The sequence below is a fragment of the Anolis sagrei genome, chromosome 4 (genome assembly GCF_037176765.1).
Source record: "Anolis sagrei isolate rAnoSag1 chromosome 4, rAnoSag1.mat, whole genome shotgun sequence".
Classification (NCBI taxonomy): Eukaryota; Metazoa; Chordata; class Lepidosauria; order Squamata; family Dactyloidae; genus Anolis; species Anolis sagrei.
Genome location: NC_090024.1, coordinates 109,832,586 through 109,855,272, shown reverse-complemented (window position 1 = coordinate 109,855,272; position 22,687 = coordinate 109,832,586). Strand labels below are relative to the sequence as shown.

Below are 22,687 nucleotides of genomic sequence, written 5' to 3'. Positions count from 1 at the left end.
GGTCCTTTCCCCCTTTCTACAATTATTATTATTATTATTATTATTATTATTATTATTATTATTTGCCAGGTTTTACAATGTATTGTAATATAGCTGAGTCATGCACTGCTAATAGGCTTCTATTGGAAATGCTGAGTCATGCATTAACTGTATATAGAACTTCATTTGGGGAATGTGTTCTGACCTAGTCCAGGTGATTATGAATGATGTAATCCTGGGTCTGAGTTAAGTTAATGAGTTGGGAACCAATCAGAGATTGCTATATGTAATTGTATAGAATTGTATATAAGGAAGTCGTGAAGAGTGTATACTCTCTCCTTGTGCTGTGATGCTGTTTGTTGAAGGCTCTATGTAATTGATTAAAAGAACCTGTCTACTAAGACAAGATATAACTGTGTGCTGTGGTAAGTTTGCAATGTCATATAGATTGGAGGGGAAAACAATAGTAAAACTGACAATGACCGGGCATGAGTTGAGAACCAATCAGAGATTGCTATATGTAATTGTATAGAATTGTATATAAGGAAGTCGTGTAGAGTGTATACACTCTCCTTGTGCTGTGATGCTGTTCGTCGAAGGCTCTATGTAATTGATTAAAAGAACCTGTCTGCTAAGACAAGATATAACCGTGTGCTGTGGTAATTTTGTAATGTCATATAGATTGGAGGGGAAAACAATAGTAAAACTGACAATGGCCGGGCATGTGCTCAAGTGTCTGTAAAAGAGTTCCAGAGTGACTGCAGTTTGTGGGAGCAGTTGACTGAAAATACTGTGCAGGAAGAAGCTACTGGAAAGCGCTGAAGTTGTGCAACTGATCTGCTGCTGAATTGTGAAATTAATCTCAACATTATTATTATTATTATTATTATTATTATTTTATTATTATTATTTTGCCAGAAATTATCTTGAACACATGCCAGTATGTTGATATATTTCAACTTATTTAAGAAAACTTGGTGGAAATCTGCCTTTGCTGCTCCTAAGCAACACTTGTTATCATTTTAAAATGGCTACTTATTTGGACAACAGTTTAGCAATTAGTTACCCATTCATCCCTATAAGATGCCTAGAACTTCCTTTCATAACTATAGATCCATGTAATTACACAAAAATGTGGATTTAGCACAGTCATTTTAGTTCTTTTCATTTGTTTTTACATCAGGAATCAGCATTATCTTCTCATGATTGGCTTACAATAAATTGGAGTGGGAAAATGTGATGGAGACTAATCCAATGCATCCATGGCAGTCTGCAGTGTCGGATTTCAGGCTGAAAAATCAGCTGAGTAATAACAACAGGTAGGCACGTTCAGTTCTTACAACCATGTTTTGTTTCCTGTTCTTTGGAGGCTTTTAAACAGAGGCTGGATGGCCATCTGTCAGGGGTGCTTTGAATGCAATATCCCTGCTTCTTGGCAGGGGGCTGGACTGGATGGCCCATGAGGTCTCTTCCAACTCTATGATTCTATGATTCTATGTGTGGTTATGTGCGGCTATGTGTGGTGGGGGTTAAATTAAAGCTGTCATTTCTGGAAGGAGTGACAACTGACTTTTAGCAGGTACTATTTTGCTCAGAAGATCCAGGGCATTTTTAGACTTAACTATTATTATTATTATTATTATTATTATTAATAATAATAATAATAACAACAACAACAACAACAACATCTCAGCTTACTTTCTTAAACGAGACTCAAAGTGGCACTTTCCTCACCCTTCTCATAAACAGACAATCAACTACACCATCAAGACTGAAACACTACATTTAATCTGAACTAGTTGTGTAAACTAATTCCATGCTGCCTTCCTTCTGCAAACATAATGGAAATTACTAGGCAAGACTGGAACTTGCTTCTGCCATCATAGATTGTTAGTTTATCCTTTCATTTACAGAGTCCTGCAAGGAAGGGTGCAACACAAATCCAACTTGACAAAAATACTTAGAACATAAATACTTGCATTCAAATCCTTGATGGACCAGCTGACATTGGGCTTCATGGGGGCATGGACTGAGTTCACACCACTTCACTTCCTCACAAGCTTTCCCTGCTGTATTTGGTGGGCACGTGCAAGTGAAGTCATCCCAGATGGAATAGCAAACCCCACTGTTCTTGCAGGGGTTGGACTAAAGAGGAGAGAAAGATAGGTCAGCTGGGAGCAAGTCCTAATTTACAACCAAACAAAAGGACTGTGGGAGACGAAAACCTCTGATGCTCTAACTAGCAGTAATATTGATTGAAACCTGTCTATCTAAGTTCTTGAGTGGAGTCATGGATGACCTTATAGAGCTTGCTTGTCTCTAGACTTTCTGCTAGAAGCATTAAAAGTCTCATCAGACATGCAAAAATTGCCTATTCTATGACACTTCCACTTCACTTGCAGTACAGAGTCGGCTGGCTCCCATCCCACAATGCTGATCTATTTCTGGTGGGGCTACATACTGCTAGTAAGGTGGAAGTGTGGCAAACCGCCATGGTGGCAACATGGGGGAGACTTCCCATGTTGTATAGGAAACAATGGGGAGAAGCTTGGTGGTAGATACTTCCCCCCGTGGAATGGAGTGAGGAAGAAGAAGGGTGATGGGGGTCGATGAGTTCCTGGTTTCCCCCCATTGTCCTGAAGGCAACATAGGAAGCTGTAGTGGCCCCTACATTGGCAGTCTTCAGAAAGAACTAAAAAACTTGGCTGTTCCGATGTGCCTTCCCAGATTAGGAATCCCCATCACCAAGTCCTAGAAGCACTTTAGTAGAATTAAGATCACTGCACACCGCACTTATTTTATAATCCCACATTCCTCCTGCCACTTCAGCACTTTTAATCCTGTACCCACTGCCCTGGCCGGCCCAGTTTTAAAGCATCCTGATGTATTGTTACTGTGTTGTTTATTTTGCTTATGCTAACTGTTTTGATTTGCTTTTGTATTGTTGTGGTATTATGTTCTGTTGTATTGTGTTTGAGGCTTCGGCCTGTGTGAACCGCATCGAGTCCTACGGGAGATGCTAGCGGGGTACAAATAAAGTTAATAATAATAATAATAATAATAATAATAGTGAAATTGCTACTCTATGTTAAAGTTTTGGTGTATAGCTCTATGTTTACATATGGCAGATAGGGGAGAATAGGCACAGACAGGGTAGCAACAGCAGAGATAGGATTCATATGCATATGTGAAGCCGATTGGTCATATGCAGATTAGTGTAGGCCCAGGATTTGAAAAGGCTGCTAGGCCAAAATGACAGTTGGGGAGAGCAGAGCTGAACATTCCAAAGGGGCGGAGCTAAGGTTCTGAAAGAGGCAGTTAGAGTGAGGGAGTTTGAAAATGAGTTAGGAATCTGTGTGTGAAGAGGAGAGTTGGTTTTTGAGTGCCTGGTAGAAATAAGCAGTTATGAAGATGTGTTAAAGACTTCTGATATAGAGAAGCAGTTAGTTAAATAGAGCTCGAGTTTTAAGGAACATGAAGAAGGCTAGTGTTGTCTTAGTTCAGAAAATAATTCAGCCAATAGTGTGTAAAGCAAGTAACATGTTTGTGAATGTGAAACATGGATAGTTTATTCAGAGAAGTTAACCAAGTAAATGATACTGACTGTAAGCCTCAAGATTGCAGCAAAACACAAATGTAACCACAAGTGTTGGAGCCAGAAGTTATAAATAAACTGTGTTACTTCGTTATACACAAGAGTGATTCATTGCCTGTGATGTACAAAGGTTTAACAGCATACAGAAAGTCCTAGCCAATATAAAAGAAGAAACTGAACTAATATAAGACAGCAAAGTGGATTTTAAAAAAGGAAATAGTCTCTCTCCCTCACCTTTTGATCTCCCCTTTCCTGATGAAGCTCAAGCAGAAGTAAAAATGTATCATGCAATGAGCTCTGTCCTGAAAGGAGAGAACAAGCAGTGTACAATGGGGAAAGTAGCCATTGGATGAGGTTGTCGAAATAAGGAGTAGTGCTAGATTTTGTCTGCCTTCCTTCACCACACCACACCTGGAAAAATGCAGCTGCTAGTGTAGTGTATCAACAGAATTTGAGCTTATACTCCATAACACTGAACAGACAATATTAGTGAATAAATCTTTTATACAGTCTTAAATGGGGCCCCTATGATTTTTAGTGGATCCAGTCCACATATTCCTTGTGCAGTGATATAACATTCTTCTATCCTTGAACATTTTATGGGTCCCATTGCCAGATCTGCTATCCATAACATACTGTATGCTTAGCATGCTCGGAAAGTCTGGTTTTAGACCAATTATGAGAAGATTTTGGTCAGAAAACTGCAATGAGTTTAAGTTGCCCATAATGAATAGCAGGCTCACTAACTGGTTATCATTACCTTGACATTTAAGAGCGGTGCTTCCAGTCCCCCAGATGGTCTGTGGTCTCTGCGCCCACAAATTACAAGGCTCCTTGGCGAAAAACCTGATCCTACCTGCCTGTTTCAGATATCATGTTAAAATATTCTCACTGTCACATGCTGTTTTGGAGGGCTGCTAGTTCAGAAAAGAATTCCTGGTTGCAAACCTGGAAACAGCGCTTTGAGAAACACCATCCTTACCTTACAAAGGTTGTCTCCAGTGCAGCCTGGGTCAATGTTGATCAGTGTATTCTTGCTGATGACAGAATTCATCAAAGGAGTGACAGGGAAGAATTCCAGTGGCTGGTTGTTCAACCTTAAATCTTGGATGCAGCCTTTGAAATACCCACCGTTTATACTTGTTTCTTGACTTTCTGATAATCCTCCCACGTAGATAGTATCACCCCTCTCGATTTTCACCCCGGGTGTAGAAACATAGCCTAGGTTTTGTGATGACTGGATCAGCTCAGTCTTGTTTGGCTCGATTTTTAAAGTTATGAAATAGAAATTTCCATCATTCGTAGGCTGTGTTCCTTGGAGTTTGCTGGAGCTTGCACTGGCCAGAACCAGTCTCCCATCTTCCAACCAGACTTTGAGAAACAGAGATGAGCCTTTTTTCAGAGCAAACAACAAGCCCGAAGGATTGCGTGTTCGAACAAACATTGATATGGTTGCAGTTTCATAGGCACCACTCTCTATGGGAAAAGCAGCATATCCTATGGCTCCTTCATGACCAAATCGTGCTGGAATGTATTCTTGATTTCACATGACCAAAAAAAAAATTTAAAAAAAGGGGGGGGGGGGATGAAAACGGTATATCTTTAAAATTGAGGTACTCATGGAAGAATAGACACACAAATACACATACCTGTGAATAATATCTTATTGGATACAAATTCAACAACTGATGATATTTCCAATGATGAAATGAGACTCTACACTTTATATGAATGCAATTTGAGACTTTAACTGCTGTGGCTCAATGCTAAGGAATTCTGGGAGCTGTAGTTTTACATGGTCTTTAGCCTTTTCAGCCAAAGAGTGCTGGAACCTCACCAAACTACAAATCCCATCATTCTATAGCACTGAGCCACGGCATTTAATATTGTATAAAACTGCATTCAATTATTATATTACCGTATTTTCCAGCATAGAAGATGATTGGGCATATAAGACAACCCCCAATTTTTCCAGTTAAAATATAGAGTTTGGGATATACTCGCCATATAAGACGAAAGAAAGGCAGGGAGTTTCAGAAAAACATCTACTTCTGCTTCATTGACTATTCTAAAGCCTTTGACTGTGTGGATCATAATAAATTGTGGCAAGTTCTTGGTGGGATGGGCATCCCAAGCCACCTTGTCTCTCTCCTGAGGAATCTGTACAAGGACCAAGTAGCAACAGTCAGAACTGACCACAGAACAACAGACTGGTTCAAGATTGGGAAAGGCGTACGGCAAGGCTGCATACTTTCACCCAACCTTTTTAACTTGTATGCAAAACACATCATGCGATGTGCGAGGCTTGATGAATGCAAAGCTGGGGTGAAAATTGCTGGAAGAAACATTAACAACCTCAGATATGCAGATGACACCACTCTGATGGCCGAAAGCGAGGAGGAGCTGAGGAGCCTTCTAATCAAGGTGAAAGAAGAAAGCACAAAAGCTGGGTTGCAGGTAAACATCAAAAAAACCAAGATTATGGCAACAAGAATGATTGACAACTGGAAAATAGAGGGAGAAAATGTGGAGGCCGTGACAGACTTTGTATTTCTAGGTGCAAAGATTACTGCAGATGCAGACTGTGGCCAGGAAATCAGAAGACACTTACTTCTTGGGAGGAGAGCAATGTCCAGTCTCGATAAAATAGTAAAGAGCAGAGACATCACACTGGCAACAAAGATACGCCTAGTCAAAGCCATGGTATTCCCTATAGTCACCTATGGATGTGAGAGCTGGACCTTAGGGAAGGCTGAGCGAAGGAAGATAGATGCTTTTGAACTGTGGTGTTGGAGGAAAGTTCTGAGAGTGCCTTGGACTGCGAGAAGATCCAACCAGTCCATCCTCCAGGAAATAAAGCCCGACTGCTCTCTGGAGGGAAGGATACTAGAGACAAAGTTATAGTACTTTGGTCACATCATGAGGAGACAGCAAAGCCTAGAGAAGACAATTATGCTGGGGAAAGTGGAAGGCAAAAGGAAGAGGGGCTGACCAAGGGCAAGATGGATGGATGGCATCCTTGAAGTGACTGGACTGACCTTGAAGGAGCTGGGGTTGGTGACGCCCGACAGGGAGCTCTGGCGTGGGCTGGTCCATGAGGTCACGAAGAGTCGGAGACGACTGAACGAATGAACAACAACAACATAAGACTACCCCTCTTCCAACACACACCAAATAAAATTTGTAAGAGCATCAGATTTGATTTAAATATGGTAATTTTCCTATTACTGTACTTCCTTCTCTGCCTCTCAGATCTCGCACATGCGCACCTGCACCACTTCACTGCAGTCTTCAGGAGCGAGATCTGAGAGGCAGAAGAGGAGATACGGTATTAGGATACAAAGGCGGGCCAGACAGTTAAAAGAGGTGTGTTTTTCTGGGGAGGGGGGGGGGAGGCTCAAGGTGAAGCTTCCCTACGTAGAGAAACATCACTACCAGTGAGGTGTGATCAGGGGCACTGGGATTGCCCTACCGAATCGCCATGGAGGCTGGCAAATCAATCCAGGGGACCGTCGGATCCATATAATGGCATCCATAGAAAAGTCTATAGTTATTTCTATTTTGCCCTATGGTGATATGTATTCTGTATTTCTGTTTAAAATGTACATCTGCATATATTGATTGCTACTCTGAAGTGTCCGCTTTTGAGCAAACTTTGTAGATGACCAATTATTAAGATGATCTGATCCTCTGGGTATTGTTTTTCATGATGTGAACTAGATTGCAGAGTGAATGTAAATTAAGGAGCCCCCAGTGACCAAGAATCTTAGATCTGCTGTGATAAACAAAATGATCAAACTCAACATATCTGAATGTTCTCTCTCTTTTTATCCTGAAACTGGCCCTGTAATGATAAAATGGATATGGGCTCAAAAGGACAGCTCAGTTTATTAAGCTCTGGGACTTCCTAAGTTACCCTCTTGAGATAAGTTGGTTTCCTTTTAACAAATTATTGCTCTTTTCAAATGCTTGAAAATACTGATATGGGAAGGAGAAAGGCTATTCACATCAACCTGTGGGGTGACACCCTACAGATATTACTAGCATGGTGTTGGGATTGACCTGCATGAAAGCATATCTAAACACTAGGGCAGTTTCATTCGTTAATTTCGTAATTCGTTATTAATTCGTATTTAAATTAGCTTACGATCCAATATTGAGCCATGCAGGAGCAATTAAAAATCGAAACAAAATTTTCAATTTATTTCGTAATTGTTTCGTAATTGTTTCGTAATTGTTTCGAAATTGTTTCGAAATTGTTTCGTAATTGTTTCCGTATGTCTGGTGCAAGTTTTAGGGTTGTTGTTTGTTTTATCAGTGATAAAAAATAAATTATCACACCAACAGTCAACAACAGAGGGAGAGGGAAGCTTCAGAAGTTCCCCCTGTCCCATTTGGAGGGGTTTTTTTTGCATATTGCGCAATTGCGTCCGCCATTAACGAATTGATTCGTAATTGTTTCGTAATTGTTTCATAATTTACAAAATTTTGTATATTTCGAACTTTTTTAAAGAAAAATTTCGGAATTCTTTTAAAAAACGAAACGCAAAACCCCCCTAAAAACGAATCGAGTTTAGAAACAAATTTTTCCGTGGTTACCCAGCCCTACTAAACACCACACCAATCAGTGCAGATTATATCATTTTTAAAAAGATTTTCTCTCTCTTTTCTTTATTGTTTCTCATTGTATTCTGTATCGAGATCGTTTTCTATTTTATGTCTCCAAAAAAAGAATATTTATTCATTTATTTATTTACAGTATTTATAGCCCGCCTTTCTCAGCCATACGGCGACTCAAGGTGGGTTACAGATTGGCACAATTCGATGCCAGTCATTCATAAAAGTGCCATTAAAAACAACCAACATTACAATATAAAACATAAATAAAAACCGTTAAAACATATAATCATCTGTGTCATCCTGCTAAAAACGTTATCCAGTAACACCATCTGGCCATTCCATGTTCATCAATCATAGTTCCGTGTTATCTATTCCGCTGCATTCTCAAAAGCCAGGCCTTTACTTTTTTCAGAAAGTCAGGAGGGAGGGGGCTGATCTAATATCCCTGGGGAGGGAGTTCCATAGTTGGGAGGGCCACCACTGAGAAGGCCCTGTCCTTCGTTTCTGCCAATCGCACTTGCGAGCCAGGCGGGATTGCGAGCAAGCCCCCCCCCCCCCCGACGATCTAAATAAATAAATAAATACAGATCTGTCTCTGTTTTTCAATAGGTGAAAATAGAGATCGTGATTTTGTCAATGTTTATTGTTTCTAAATGCTAGCTGAGATCTTTTGGCATGGCACCCAGTGTGCCTATGACCACTGGGACTACCTGGACTGGTTTATGCCAGAGCCTTTGCAGTTCGATTTTGAGGTATTATTATTATTATTATTATTATTATTATTATTATTATTTGAAACACAACAACATGAGTCCACAGCAGACAAAATCACTCTGCTGGCTGTTGTATTGGATCACACGTCAGACACTTCCCAAGTGTCTAGGACTATGTGATTTATCAGTGAATAATGCATGCAGATCCCAGTAAGGTGGCCTTCTGCAGCTGGCAGATGGTAATTTTGTCAGCGCCGATTGTGTTTAAGTGCAGGCCAAGGTCTTTAGGCACTACACCCAGTGTGCCGATCACCACTGGGACTACTTTTACTGGCTTGTACCAGAGTCTTTGCAGTTCAATCTTTAAATCCTCATATTGTGTCAGCTTTTCCAGTTGTTTCTCTTCAATCCTGCTGTCACCTGGGATTGCAACATCGACAATCCATACTTTGTTTTTTTAACATGATCATGAGGTCAGGAGTATTGTGCTCCAGAACTCTGTCTCTCTGAATTCAGAAGTCCCAGAGGAGTTTAATGAAACATAATAATAATAATAATAATAATAATAATAATAATAATAATATAATCCACTACGCATTACACCTGCATAGTGATGTCGACAGACTTTACCTGCCCAGAAAATCAGGAGGCAGAGGGCTTCTGTAAGTGAAACAAACGGTTGAAGAAGAGAAACACGCACTGGCAGATTATGTGAAAGGCAGTCAGGAACCAACAATGAGGGAAATCAATAGTAGTAAACTGCTTAAAGTGCAAAAGACAAAGAGGGAATGCCGTAAAAACACAATCCAGAGCAGAAGAGAAAACTGGCAAAAGAAGGCTCTCCATGGACAGTTCCTGGGAAAAATTGAGAGCCAAATTGACAAAGAAAAAACATGGCTGTGGCTCACAAATGGAACTTTGAAAAAGGAGATGGAGGGCCTGATTCTGGCAGCCCAAGAACAAGCCATTCGAACCAATGCCATCAAAGCCAGAATTGAAAAGTCGACAACAGATCCCAAATGTAGACTCTGCAAGGAAGCAGATGAAACAATAGATCACATCCTAAGCTGTTGCAAGAAGATTGTGCAGACAGAAAACAAGCAGAGGCATAACACCATTGCTCAGATGACTCATTGGAACTTGTGCCACAAATACCATCTGCCTGCGACAAAGAACTGGTGGGATCACAAGTCGGAAAAAGTTACAGAGAATGAACATGCCAAACTCCTCTGGGACTTCTGGATAAAGACAGACAGAGTTTTGGAGCACAATACTCCTGACCTCACAATCGTGCTAAAAAACAAAGTATGGATCGTCAATGTCGCAATCCCAGGTGACAGCAGGATTGAAGAGAAATGATTGGAAAAGCTGACACAATATGAGGATTTAAAAATCGAACTGCAAAGACTGGCACAAGCCAGTAAAGATGGTCTCAGTGGTGATTGGCACACTGGGTGCAGTGCTTAAAGGCCCTGGCCTGCACTTAAACACAATCGGCGCTGACAAAATTACCATCTGCCAGCTGCAAAAGGCCACCTTACTGGGATCTGCATGCATGATTCACTGATACATCACATAGTCCTAGACACTTGGGAAGTGTCCGACGTGTGATCCAATACAACAGCCAGCAGAGTGCCTGCTGTGGACTCATCTTGTTGTGTTTCAAATAATAATAATAATAATAATAATAATAATAATAATAATAATGTTTTATTATTGAGGGTGAAACAGGTTGGTCAGAATCCTATTGCTAGTCCCAACTTGAGAAGAACAACTGAAGCAATGGGATTTCTGTAAGTGTTGGACTATCATTCAATGATGGACTCAAAGGTTCAACTCTAGATCGGAGTAACAACTGGATTTAGACCAGTGTCCTTTCCATTAATTTTTTGCCTAGTATATATATCAGACCTGTTTGACTGCTAGCAAGTCCACCAACAAAGCCAATAATGAACATGCTCATGATTAAAAAAAACCTAATATGTAGATAGAGAAGGATTTATTTATTTATTTCGTGTATTTCTACCCTGCCCTTCTCAACCCCCGAGGGGGGATTCAGGGCAGCTTACAAAGGCACAATTCGATGCCAGCATAAACATAACAATGGATAAAACATGTAAACAGCAATTATAACAAGACAGTCAGTTTATACATCAATAAAAACAATCTAATACTCAGCGTTCTTTATCTCAGAGTCCGTAATTCATTCCACATTGTCAAATTCTATCGATTCTGGTCATCATTGTCCTTATCTAACCGCCAGATTGCCCGAAAGCCTGGTCCCACAACCATGTTATTAATTTTCTTCTGAAAGAGAGGAGGGATGTCGATGACCTAATTTCCCCGGGGAGTGAATTCCACAGGTGAGGGGCCACCACCGAGAAGGACCTGCTCCTCGTCCCCACCAACCTCACTTGTGATAGAGGTGGGGTCGAGCAGGGCCTCCCCAGAAGATCTCAAACTCCGAGGTGGGACATAGAGGGAGATGCGTTTGGACAGATACGCTGGGCCGGAGCTGTATAGGGTTTTGTAGGTCAAGACCAGCACTTGAATTGTGCTCGGAACTGGATCGGCAGCCAGTGGAGCTGACACAACAGAGGGGTGGTATGCTCCCTGTATGACGCTCCGGTGACTAATCTGGCTGCCGCCCGCTGGACTAATTGAAGTTTCCGAACAGTCTTCAAAGGCAACCTCACGTAGAGTGCATTGCAGTAATCTATTTGGGATGTAACAAGAGCATGGACCACCCTCTTCAAGGAAGCATTTTCCAGTGATAGATGGTTAATCATGGCAGAATTGATGGAGAAAACTCTACAGTTTGGCCCTGCAATTTCCTACAATCTCATTTCAGGTGTTAGTGAAGTATCAGAGGAATTTACCTTACCTGTAGCACAGCTTGGCCCGGTGTAGGGCCTGTAGCAATCACACTGATAGCTCAGCCACAAGTTGATGCAGCGTCCCTTGTTTTGACAAGGGTGATGTTCACACCAGTCTCTTTTTGTGCAGCCTGCTTCAACATTTAAAGATGAGTCAGATGATATATTATCTGGGATAATAAGGTTCAAGTCTATTTCAATGTCCTGAAGACACCCTACAAATGGAGGTGCGGGATGCATGTTAGAGATGCTAGGTAGAGAGTCATTGCTCCCGTTCTCCTTCGGCAAACCACCCAAAAATGTACTCTGGAAAGCAAACGTTGTCTGTTGGCAATCTATAGGTGTTGCAGTTTCACTGAGACAAGAGTCTGTGCAAAATTTGTCAAGTAACTTAAGAGTAACTTTTCTTGCGATCGTCACCTCCACTAAGTGCCACTCACCATCACTGACATTATGTGCTACATGCAGTACGGCTTTTGATTGGTCATTGATTTGTATGGATAAGTGTAAGTAGCCATTCAGTATCTCCAGTTTCACAAATACATCCTTGTTCCCACGAAAAAATATGCTAGCCGTTGGTTGAACAGTCAGAAATTGAAGGTTTGTGTTGTAGAAACAGTCTTGTACAGTGGATGGGAGACTGTTAACCTGGAGAAATCCATTTCCCTGAAAAGATAAAGTAGTAATTGTTTCGCAGTGTACTCCAGTGTATCCAGCTGAACATAGACAGGTGAATCTGTGTTGTCCATTTCTTAAGTGAGGAATACACAATCCTTCATTTTGGCATTTATTTTGAACACAGCCAAGGAGGACCTCTGAACAGTTCCAGCCACCATAAAATATCCCATTCTCCTCTCTAGCTGGGCAGTGGCAGGTATAATTTCCCAGATAATTCTCACAGGTCCCTCCGTTTTGGCAGGGGTTCATGTGACATTCATTGATATCTTCTTCACAGTGAATGCCTGCAAGAAATCAGAGAGAGAAGGAAGCCCTTGATCATATAAACCAGATTCACTCAAAAATATAAACATTAGACACAATTAATGGTGTAGCAGAGGCGGCCCTAGGTAATTTTCAATGGTAAGCAAACAGTATTTTGCCCCCCCCCCCCCCACAACCAATCACTGATATATATTTTCTGTTCGTCGTGGGAGTTTTGTGTGCCATATTTGGTTCAATTCCATCATTGGTGGAGTTCAGAATGCTCTTTGATTGTAGGTGAACTATACATCCCAGTAACTACAACTCGAACATGTCAAGGTCTATTTTCCCCCCAAGAGCGCCCCTGGGCAAAATCAACTACACTACAAATGCTTACTTTGCGTAATGGATTGAGCCGCCCCTGAGCACAAATCAGTCCTTGATCCCGGCTACTTGAGTTATTAGGAGTTCCTCAAGACATATGGCTTCCACTTCTACCAATTAAAAGGCATTATTAGCTATTCCATCTCACTGCCTTAGCATACTTCAGTTGGGATTCTGTTCAATGCCAACATAAAGTCCCTTTCCCCCCTGTATACTCATGCATCAATGACATTCCTAGCAATGCATTGCCACTCTTTTTTGGATTTCCAGAGTTGTTCCAGTGCCCAAACTTAGTCACAGGAGTCCAATTGCACCCACAAAATGGTTGGGCAATAAATATGTCCATTACTTGGGTGTCACGAATATTTATGGTACGATGAAGTGAATGTTAACACACTAGGGATCCCATAGATGCCCAATTTACCTGTCCAAACGCATCTCCCCCTATAAACTATCACGGAGATGGAAGCCCTGCTCTCTGTCCCGCCATTGTCACAGGCACGATTGATGAGGACAAGAGATAGGGCCTTCTTGGTGATTGTCCCCCGGTTATGGAACTCACTACAGAAGCACACGACAGAAGGCTTCCCATCTGTTCTGGTACGGCTGTACCAGGAGCTCCAATTTTATTTGCTTTGTATTAAATGTTTGCTTGCAGTCCAAAGCTTGGGATTCTGCAGAAGGGTGGCTTCCTGTTAAAGCTTGCAGTTATAGGGCAGGCCACTTGTCCATCAGCATTAAGCTTTGGTTCTGCCTCCTGTTCAGGCTCTGAGAAGGATAGGAACCATTTTGGTTAGTCTCAGCAAGGAAAGCTAATGCACAGGATGTGTGCAAGCTTCCCCTGTACAAAAGCTTCAGCCCTCAAGACTTTCTGGGAGAAAACAGTCTTAAGAGCATCCAAGACTTTCCGGGGGAAAACAGTCTTAAGAGTCTCCAAAGATTTCCAGGAAAACAGCCCTAAAGACCAAAGAACTCCAGCTGGAGAATATCTAAGCCTTTACTGGTAGGTCCACTCGGTGCTTCGAGATGCAGTTCAACCCGGTAGCGGGGCCCACATCAGTAAGGGTTAGATTACAGTCAGCCTGGGAGAAGTTAAAAAGGGGATTTTCCTTTAAAGTAAAGAAGTTATTGAAGACAGTTGCCTGTCCTTCGTGGGCAAGATTAGGAAGTCACCAGTTGCATAAAGCTTGGAAGCATTTGTTTAGCGTTACTGAAGACAAGTGAAGTTTCTGTTTGATTGTTCATTAATAAAAGACTTTGTTATACTTCACAAGCCATCTAAAGGTCATTTGTGGTGGAAAACCTCTGAGAACTTCTCCTTGGGCCCCCCTGGCTTCCCGCTGGGCAAAGGTTGCACGTCCTGTTCTAAAGAAAATTATTTACAGGCCCAGCTCGCGGCAGAACGCCATCTCTCCTTTAGGAAAGATGGGTTGAGCTGGCTTACCGAGGTTTCCCCCTCTATGATGAGTTGGGGGGAAGCCATGATGCTACAGAGTGTGGGGTGACAGGCTCCCATGCCCTCTAGGTGGGTGCTGATGAAATCACCACAATTCAGAGTGATATTGGGTGATTCCAGTAGTGCAGTGTTTTTCAACCTGGGGGTTGGGACCCCTGGGGGGGTCACGAGGGTGTATCAGAGGGGTAGCCAAAGACCATCAGAAAACACATTGGTCATGGGAGTTCTGTGTAGGAAGTTTAGCCCACTTCTCTCATTTTTGGAGTTCAGAACGCTCTTTGATTGTAGGTGAACTATAAATCCCACTAACTACAACTCCCAAATGTCAAGGTCTATTTTCTCTAACTTCCTCCAGTATTCACATTTGGGCATGTTGAGTATTTGTGCCAAGTATTATGCCAAATTAACTTGAAATATTTCTTGGCTACTATATGCTAAAATATTGTTAAACAATATTTTTTGTTTAACTCATTGTGGACTCATTGTTTGAGTCCACAGTGCTCTCTGGATGTAGGTGAACTACAACTCCAAAACTCAAGGTCAATGCCTATCAAACCATTCCAGTATTTACTCTTGGTCATAGCAATTCTCTGTGCCAAGACTGGTTCAATTCAGTCATTGGTGGAGTTCAGAATGCTCTTTGATTGTTTGTGAACTATAAATCTCAGCAACTACAACTCCCAAATGACAGCATCAATCTCCCCTTCAACCCCACTAGAATTCAAATTTGGGCATATCAGGCATTTGTGCCAAATTTGGTCCAGTGAATGAAAATACATCCTGCATATTAGATACTTATGTGATGATTCATAACAGGAGCAAAATTACAGTTGTGAAGTAGCAGCAAAAATAATGTTATGGTTGGGGGGTCACCACAACATGAGAGAACTGTATAAAGGGGTCACAGCATTAGGGAGGTTGAGAACCACTGCGGTAGTGCATGTGAAGAGGTCCTTAGCAGTTAAGGTGGTATACAAATACAGCAAATAAATAAATAAATAAATAAATAAATAAATAAATAAATAAATAAATAATACCATGTTTAATACAATATCACCTTTCATGGACATTCTTGTTGTAGAATCCTGGATTTTCTATTTCTTCGTAGCACATCTGGAAAATGTTTGTGGCGATGGAAGACCATGACATGTCTGAACAGGATGACAATGCCCTTCTTTTAGCCTTGTTGGATCCCTGGACAAGATTATTCCATTTATGAATAATCTTGTGAGAATGTATTGTCGAAGGCTTTCATGGCTGGAATCACTAGGTTCTTGTAGGTTTTTTCAGGCTATAGGGCCATGTTCTAGAGGCATTTCTCCTGACGTTTCGCCTGCATCTATAGGAAGCATCCTCAGAGGTAGTGAGGTCTGTTGGAAATAGGAAGATGGGTTTATATATCTGTGGAATGACTGGGGTGGGGCAAAGAGCTCTTCCCTGCTGGAGCTAGGTGTGAATGTTTCAGCTGACCACCTTCATTAGCATTTGAAGGCTTGGCTGAGCCTGGGAAAATGTTCTGTTGAGAAGTGTTAAGATGTGCCTGGTTGTTTCCTCTCTGCTGTTTTGCTGTAGTAATTTTAGAGTTTTTTAATACTGGTAGCCAGATTTTGTTCATTTCCATGGTCTCCTCCTTTCTGTCGAAATTGTCCACATGCTTGTGGAGAAGCCATTGAAATCCACAAGCATGTGGACAATTTCAACAGTATTAAAAAACTCTAAAACTACTACAGCAAAACAGCAGAGAGGAAACAACCAGGCACATCTTAACACCTCTCAACAGAACATTTTCCCAGGCTCAGCCAAGCCTTCAAATGCTAATGAAGGTGGTCAGCTGAAACATTCACACCTAGCTTCAGCAGAGAGCTCTTTGCCCCACCCCAGTCATTCCACAGATATATAAACCCATCTTCCTATTTCCAACAGACCTCACTACCTCTGAGGATGCTTGTCATAGATGCAGGCGAAACATCAGGAGAAATGCCTCTAGAACATGGTCCTATAGCCCGAAAAAACCTACATGAACCTAATCTTGTGAGAGATGCATTGCAGAGTTCTATTACAGGCCTGACTGGTTATTTCTGATCCGCAGCTGGCATCCTCTGCAATTTCACAGGTGAAAAGAAAAAGCCTTCTGTGCGCTTGTAACATTCCTCTGCTCATGTCATGCATCACTGCCTCAGCCAACTTCATCCTCCCTTGTCAAAGCAAGGTTTCCACTTTGCTTCCTGGAGAATGGTCTCCTAATAGATTTTAAACAGTCCCTGAAATCAGATGAGGCAGATGACAGTTGAAGTGGGTTTGCCTTCTTCCTCTGGACCGTAGTTTTTCTTGACTGCTGTGTGCTCCATTCATTTATTCCGGACTTGCATGGCCCAAGAACGAATTGAAAAGTCAACAGAATGTTTCCTCTTTTGGTTAAAAATATATAGGGTATAATATATTAGATATATATCTCTTTTCCTGGAAAATGAACATCACCATGTGCAGTATATTAAATGCAGCCTGTTCATTGTCTAGTCCAGCGTTTCTCAACCTGGTGGTCGGAACCCCTGGCTGGATCATGGGCGGGATTTCAGAGGGGTTGCTGTGCTGTTGCACGCTGGGCCTGTGCATTAGACTGTAGAAAGGACATAAATTCTCTGTGCCCAACGGGACGCCGGGGCTGCCTCAGATTATAGGCCCTTAGATTCCCCCAAACAGAGTCTTTAGATTGCTTAAAGTAAATCCAACAAAGTTCTTTATTGATGAAAACAAACAGGTACTTCCAATCTTTCTTAACAGTCTATTGGCTCTTGCAATCTTGTTCACTGGGAACAGGCACTATCTTCTTAACTGTAATTAACTAATGGGGAAATCCTTAACTTCTAATCTGGGCAGTCTGTACTTGCCTCTGTTGGCGTGGAGCCCCTGCACCTGGTACCAACTGCATCTGGCTTCCGTGAGAGACCCTTACCAAGCAGAGATTTGTAGACTTCCAGGGAAAAAGAAGGAGTTCAGGTTGCTGTGATGGCTGACTGAAGTCCCTCAGTGAAAGGAGCTGTAAGGCTGTATAACTCCAGTCAGGCTGTAGGCTGTATATCTCCCCGGCTAAGCCGTAGAAGACTAAGCTTTCTACAGGAGCTACTTCGTTTTATGTCCTGTGTGAAAGGCTTCTCTGTAAGAACTGACTCAAAAAGGCTCCTATTCCCTCCAAAACTGAAAAAGGGGTGGGACCAGGGAACCTAACAATAATTGACAGGTGGCTTGCCCTATAATTGCAAATTATAACAGGAAGCCACCCTGCTGCAAAATCCCAAACCAGGGATTGCAAACAAACATTTAATGCAAAGCAAACAGAATTGGAGCTCCTGGTACAGCTGTACCAGCACAGTTGCCAAAGATGGTCTTAGGAACCCCTTTGGCAGAGAAGACTGAAGATCTCTCCGCGTATACTTCTCTTCCTTTTTGGAAACGGCGAATCCTCCCACCAAAGGCCCCCTTCTCTCTGAATGTAGGTGAACTAATACTCCCAGAACTCAAGGCCAATGCCCACCAGACCCTTCCAGTATTTTCTGTTGGTCATGGGAGTTCTGTGTGCCAAGATTGTTTCAATTCCATTATTGGTGGGGTTCAGAATGCTCTTTGATCGTAGGTGAATTATAAATCCCAGCAACTACAACTCCCAAATGTCAAGGTCTATTTTCCCCAAGCTCCACCAGTGTTCACATTTGAGAAGATTGATTATTCATGCCAAGTTTGGCCCAGATCCATCATTGTTTGTATCCATAGTGCTCTCTGGATGTAGGTGAACTACAACCCCAAAACTCAAGGTCAATGCCCACTGAACCCTTCCAGTGAACCCATTGTCCTAATTCCAACAGACCTCACTACCTCTGAGGATGCTTGCCATAGATGCAGGCAACACGTCAGGAGAAATGCCTCTAGAACATGGCCCTATAGCCCGAAAAACCCACAAGAACCTAACCCTTCCAGTATTTTCTGTTGGTCGTGGGAGTTCTGTGTGCCAAGTTTGGTTCAATTCCATCATTGGTGGAGTTCAGAATGCTCTTTGATTGTAGGTTAACTATAAATCCCAGCAACTCCCAAATGACAAAATCAATCCCTCCCCAACCCCACCAGTATTCAAATGTGGGCGTATGGGGTATTTGTGCCAAATTTGGTCCAGTAAATGAAAATACATTCTGCATATCAGATATTTACATTCTGATTCATAACAGTAGCAAAATGACAGTTATGAAGTAGTAACGAAAATAATTTTATGGTTGGGGGTCACCACAACATGAGGAACTCTATTAAGGGGTCATGGCATTAGGAAGGATGAGAACCACTTTGTCTAAAAAAGGACAATTTTAGTTTAAATTCCACCACCCTGGGATACTGAATGTTATGAAGACAGACCACATTCAATTTAAGGTGTAACACTGATATATCAGGAGAGGAAATACAACATCTAAAGTATGTTCCAAGATAGCATAGTATCTCTTAATATCTGCTACTTGCGTTAGTGTGTATTGCCTTCAAGTCATCTTTAGACTTATGGCAACATTATATATTTCATAGAGTTTCCCTGGGTTGGAAATACCTTTCCTCCAAAATTTAGGTTTATACACCAAGTAATCCTTGTTGGTCCTCGATCCAAAGCTGACCCTGTTTAGCTTCCATGATCCGGTTATGTCAGGGACCCAAAACATCCCATTTCCTTTGAAGGAGGAATATAGAAGCCAATTCTTTTTGAAAAGACTGGGTAGTATTGCTCCTTATTAGCCTGGTTGGAAGCCAGGGCAATTGTCACTCACGTTAAGAGGATTAGGAAACATTTATAGAACTGCAGAGACAATTTAGCCACTCAGAGACCCATTTCTGAGCAGTGAAGTATCTACATATCAGGCATAATATGTAACAAAGTTTGGATGTAGAAAAGGAAGATATTAACATATAAGGCATTGTATTGTCGAAGGCTTTCATGGCCAGAATCACTGGGTTGTTGTAGGTTTTTTCAGGCTATATGGCCATGTTCTAGAGGCATTTTCTCCTGACTTTTCGCCTGCATCTATGGCAAGCATCCTCAGAGGTAGTGAGGTCTGATGCTTTTCTTACCTTGTAAGAAAATGTAGACCAGTTGGCTTGGCAGATGCCTACAATGGTTGACAACAATAAATGCCTTATATGGGTTGTTGTAGGTTTTTCCAGGCTATATGGCCATGTTCTGGAGGCAATCCTCACTACCTCTGAGGATGCTTGCCATAGATGCAGGCGAAACGTCAGGAGAAAAATTGCCTCCAGAACATGGCCATATAGCCCAGAAAAACCTACAACAACCCATATAAGGCATTTATTGTTGTCAACCATTGTAGGCATCTGCCAAGCCAACTGGTCTACATTTTCTTACAAGGTAAGAAAAGCATCAGACCTCACTACCTCTGAGGATGCTTGCCATAGATGCAGGCGAAAAGTCAGGAGAAAATGCCTCTAGAACATGGCCATATAGCCTGAAAAAACCTATAACAACCCACTGATTCTGGCTATGAAAGCCTTCGATGATAGACTACTGTATGTCAACTTTTATTGATGTTTACAATGAACAAAAGTTTCTCATTAAATACATGTCAGATGCTTTTGCTTTCTTGGCAACATGCAGTAGTTTTTCTTGTGTCTCCTGCAATGTATTTCGTAATGAAATTGGATGAAACACATCTCTATTGGACTCCTGATCACAAAACCTAGTTTCCAGAGATATGTTCCTTCACATACTTAATTTTATAGTATGTTCAATAACTCTTTCCTCACCCAGTTGGTATACATTAAGCTGTACACTAAGCTGTCTTCAATGCAGTTATTAATACATTTGCATTAAAGCAGTTAGTCAGATTGGACATGCTGCTTTTTGAAAATCTACTAAACAGTATAGACATTTGTTACCTGTTATTGAGAAAAGCATTGGTTTACCAAATTGGGAATTTATTATGTTTCTCAATATATTCTAAATATTATTCTAGCAGAAGGAAGTCAATAGTAAAATCCTAAATCGGACATGAGACAGAATTTGGAATCAAAATAGCTGCCCATGGACATTTGCCTTAAACCATACAAGTGTGTCATTTGGGTTGCTTGTTTATGCAGGTCGGGATCATTTATTTCCCACCTCTCCTTAAAATATTTTCTAGCTGTCTCACACAAGAAACAAACTGATATTCAGAATGTAGGTTTCTGACAACCTGATGAGAGATAAGACAGTAACTAAGCAAAAGAAAAGAAAAGAAATTACCTGTGACCATGGCCATTAAAAGAGCCCAAGCCCGTATCCTAACCACAGCCATTTTTTCCACAGCTGGTGTGGTCTTCAAATTTGTGCATCCCACACAATCAAGTAGTTATACATTTAGAAGGCAGGAAAGAGTAGATTTCAAAGGCGGTTTGCTTGCCAGTGAAGCCTGGCAGTATGTTCTTCTCTGAGCCAGATCAGCAAGGTTTAACATAAGACTCATTATGGAGCTTACGCAACGGTTGTACATTACATAGTTCGGGTGAGAACCAAACACACTGCCCTGGATGTAATGACTGGTGCAATTCGACTATAGTGATGCAGTTTCTAGGCTTATAATTAAGATGTGTAACAGTATTCCCCCAGGCACACACTACTTACAGCAACCTAATAAAATGTCCCGTTTATGGAGGGGCTCATCTAAATGTATCACAAAATCTAGGGCCAGTCTGCAGAAACAATACTCTGGATTGGCCCTGGACGTGGCTACCTACTTGGGATTTCTACTGGACTACTGTAATGCACTACTGTAGCCAGGAAATCAGAAGACGCTTACTTCTTGGGAGGAGAGCAATGTCCAGTCTCGATAAAATAGTAAAGAGTAGAGACATCAGACTGGCAACAAAGATCCGCCTAGTCAAAGCCATGGTATTCCCTGTAGTAACCTACGGATGTGAGAGCTGGACCTTAGGGAAGGCTGAGCGAAGGAAGATTGATGCTTTTGAGCTGTGGTGTTGGAGGAAAGTTCAAAGAGTGCCTTGGACTGCGAGAAGATCCAACCAGTCCATCCTCCAGGAAATAAAGCCCGACTGCTCACTGGAGGGAAAGATACCAGAGACAAAGTTGAAGTACTTTGGCCACATCATGAGGAGACAGGAAAGCCTAGAGAAGACAATTATGCTGGGGAAAGTGGAAGGAAAAAGGAAGAGGGGCCGACCAAGGGCAAGGTGGATGGATGGCATCCTTGAAGTGACTGGACTGACCTTGTGGGAGCTGGGGGTGGTAATGGCCAACAGGGAACTCTGGCGTGGGCTGGTCCATGAGGTCACGAAGAGTCGCCCCACTCTACGTGGGGCTACTCTTGAAGAATCTACTTCCAGTTAGGTATAGTGAATCTACTTCCATTTAGGGAATCCATTTTGTCACTCATTTCCAGGAGGGGTGTGTTTAGTAAAAGCAGCCTTTTGGGGGGAAATGAGAAAGGGATGTGATTGGCTAAGTTAGAATGGGCAGAGCCCAACTTGCCAAGAGGAAAAAGTGTCTTTAAAAGGGAGGTTTTTAAATTCTTGTGAGGAGAGGGAATTTGGGTGTTGAAGGGAGAGGATGTTTAGAAGATTAGTTGGTGTAGAGGGTTAGGAGAAAAGGCCAGAGATTTGCCAGAGCTTGCTAGCAGAGTAGCTAGTGAAGACTTCCAGCTATTAGGAGGATAGCTGGGTTGTAGCAAGATAGATCCATGCTAGGACTATCTGTGCAGCTGAAGAATCTCTGTTAGAGAAACTATCCTGTCAGGATTCTTGGTTTTGGAGGGAAAAATAAGAGTTTCTTAAGTAACAAAGTCATAACTGTTTTTGTAACCATTACGCTTTCAAGACAAATCTCTGAAACAGCCACGCTAGTACCTGCATTGTTCCTGTTCTTATTAATAAACTTTATTGTTCCTTGTTCATGACATCTGACTCAAGTGTGCCTCTGTGCTTAAAGGTTTTCAAAGCAGCTTTAAGCAGTAATCAAGAACTAAAATGGTGGCAGCGTATGTTTTAGAGAACTAACTCAAAGAGTACCTCAGAAACACAAGCCTGAGGGCTAGTACCATCACACTCTTTCATAAGTTACGTCAAATAAGCCAAGGGCTTATCAGCACTATTAAGTGGGTGTGTGCCA

At 41.8% G+C, this 22,687-nt stretch overlaps 1 protein-coding gene across 1 annotated transcript in view; it reads right to left on the bottom strand.

Annotated features, from left to right (window-relative positions):
* CRB1 (crumbs cell polarity complex component 1) overlaps positions 1-22,687 on the bottom strand; it is a 194,330-nt gene that overhangs the window by 39,353 nt on the left and 132,290 nt on the right. The window contains exons 6-8 of the mRNA XM_067467567.1: positions 11,792-12,745; positions 4,557-5,110; positions 1,955-2,124 (exon numbers count right to left, since the gene is read on the bottom strand). Coding sequence (XP_067323668.1) covers positions 1,955-2,124; positions 4,557-5,110; positions 11,792-12,745 — 1,678 coding nt within the window. The remainder of the gene's footprint in view (positions 1-1,954; positions 2,125-4,556; positions 5,111-11,791; positions 12,746-22,687) is intronic.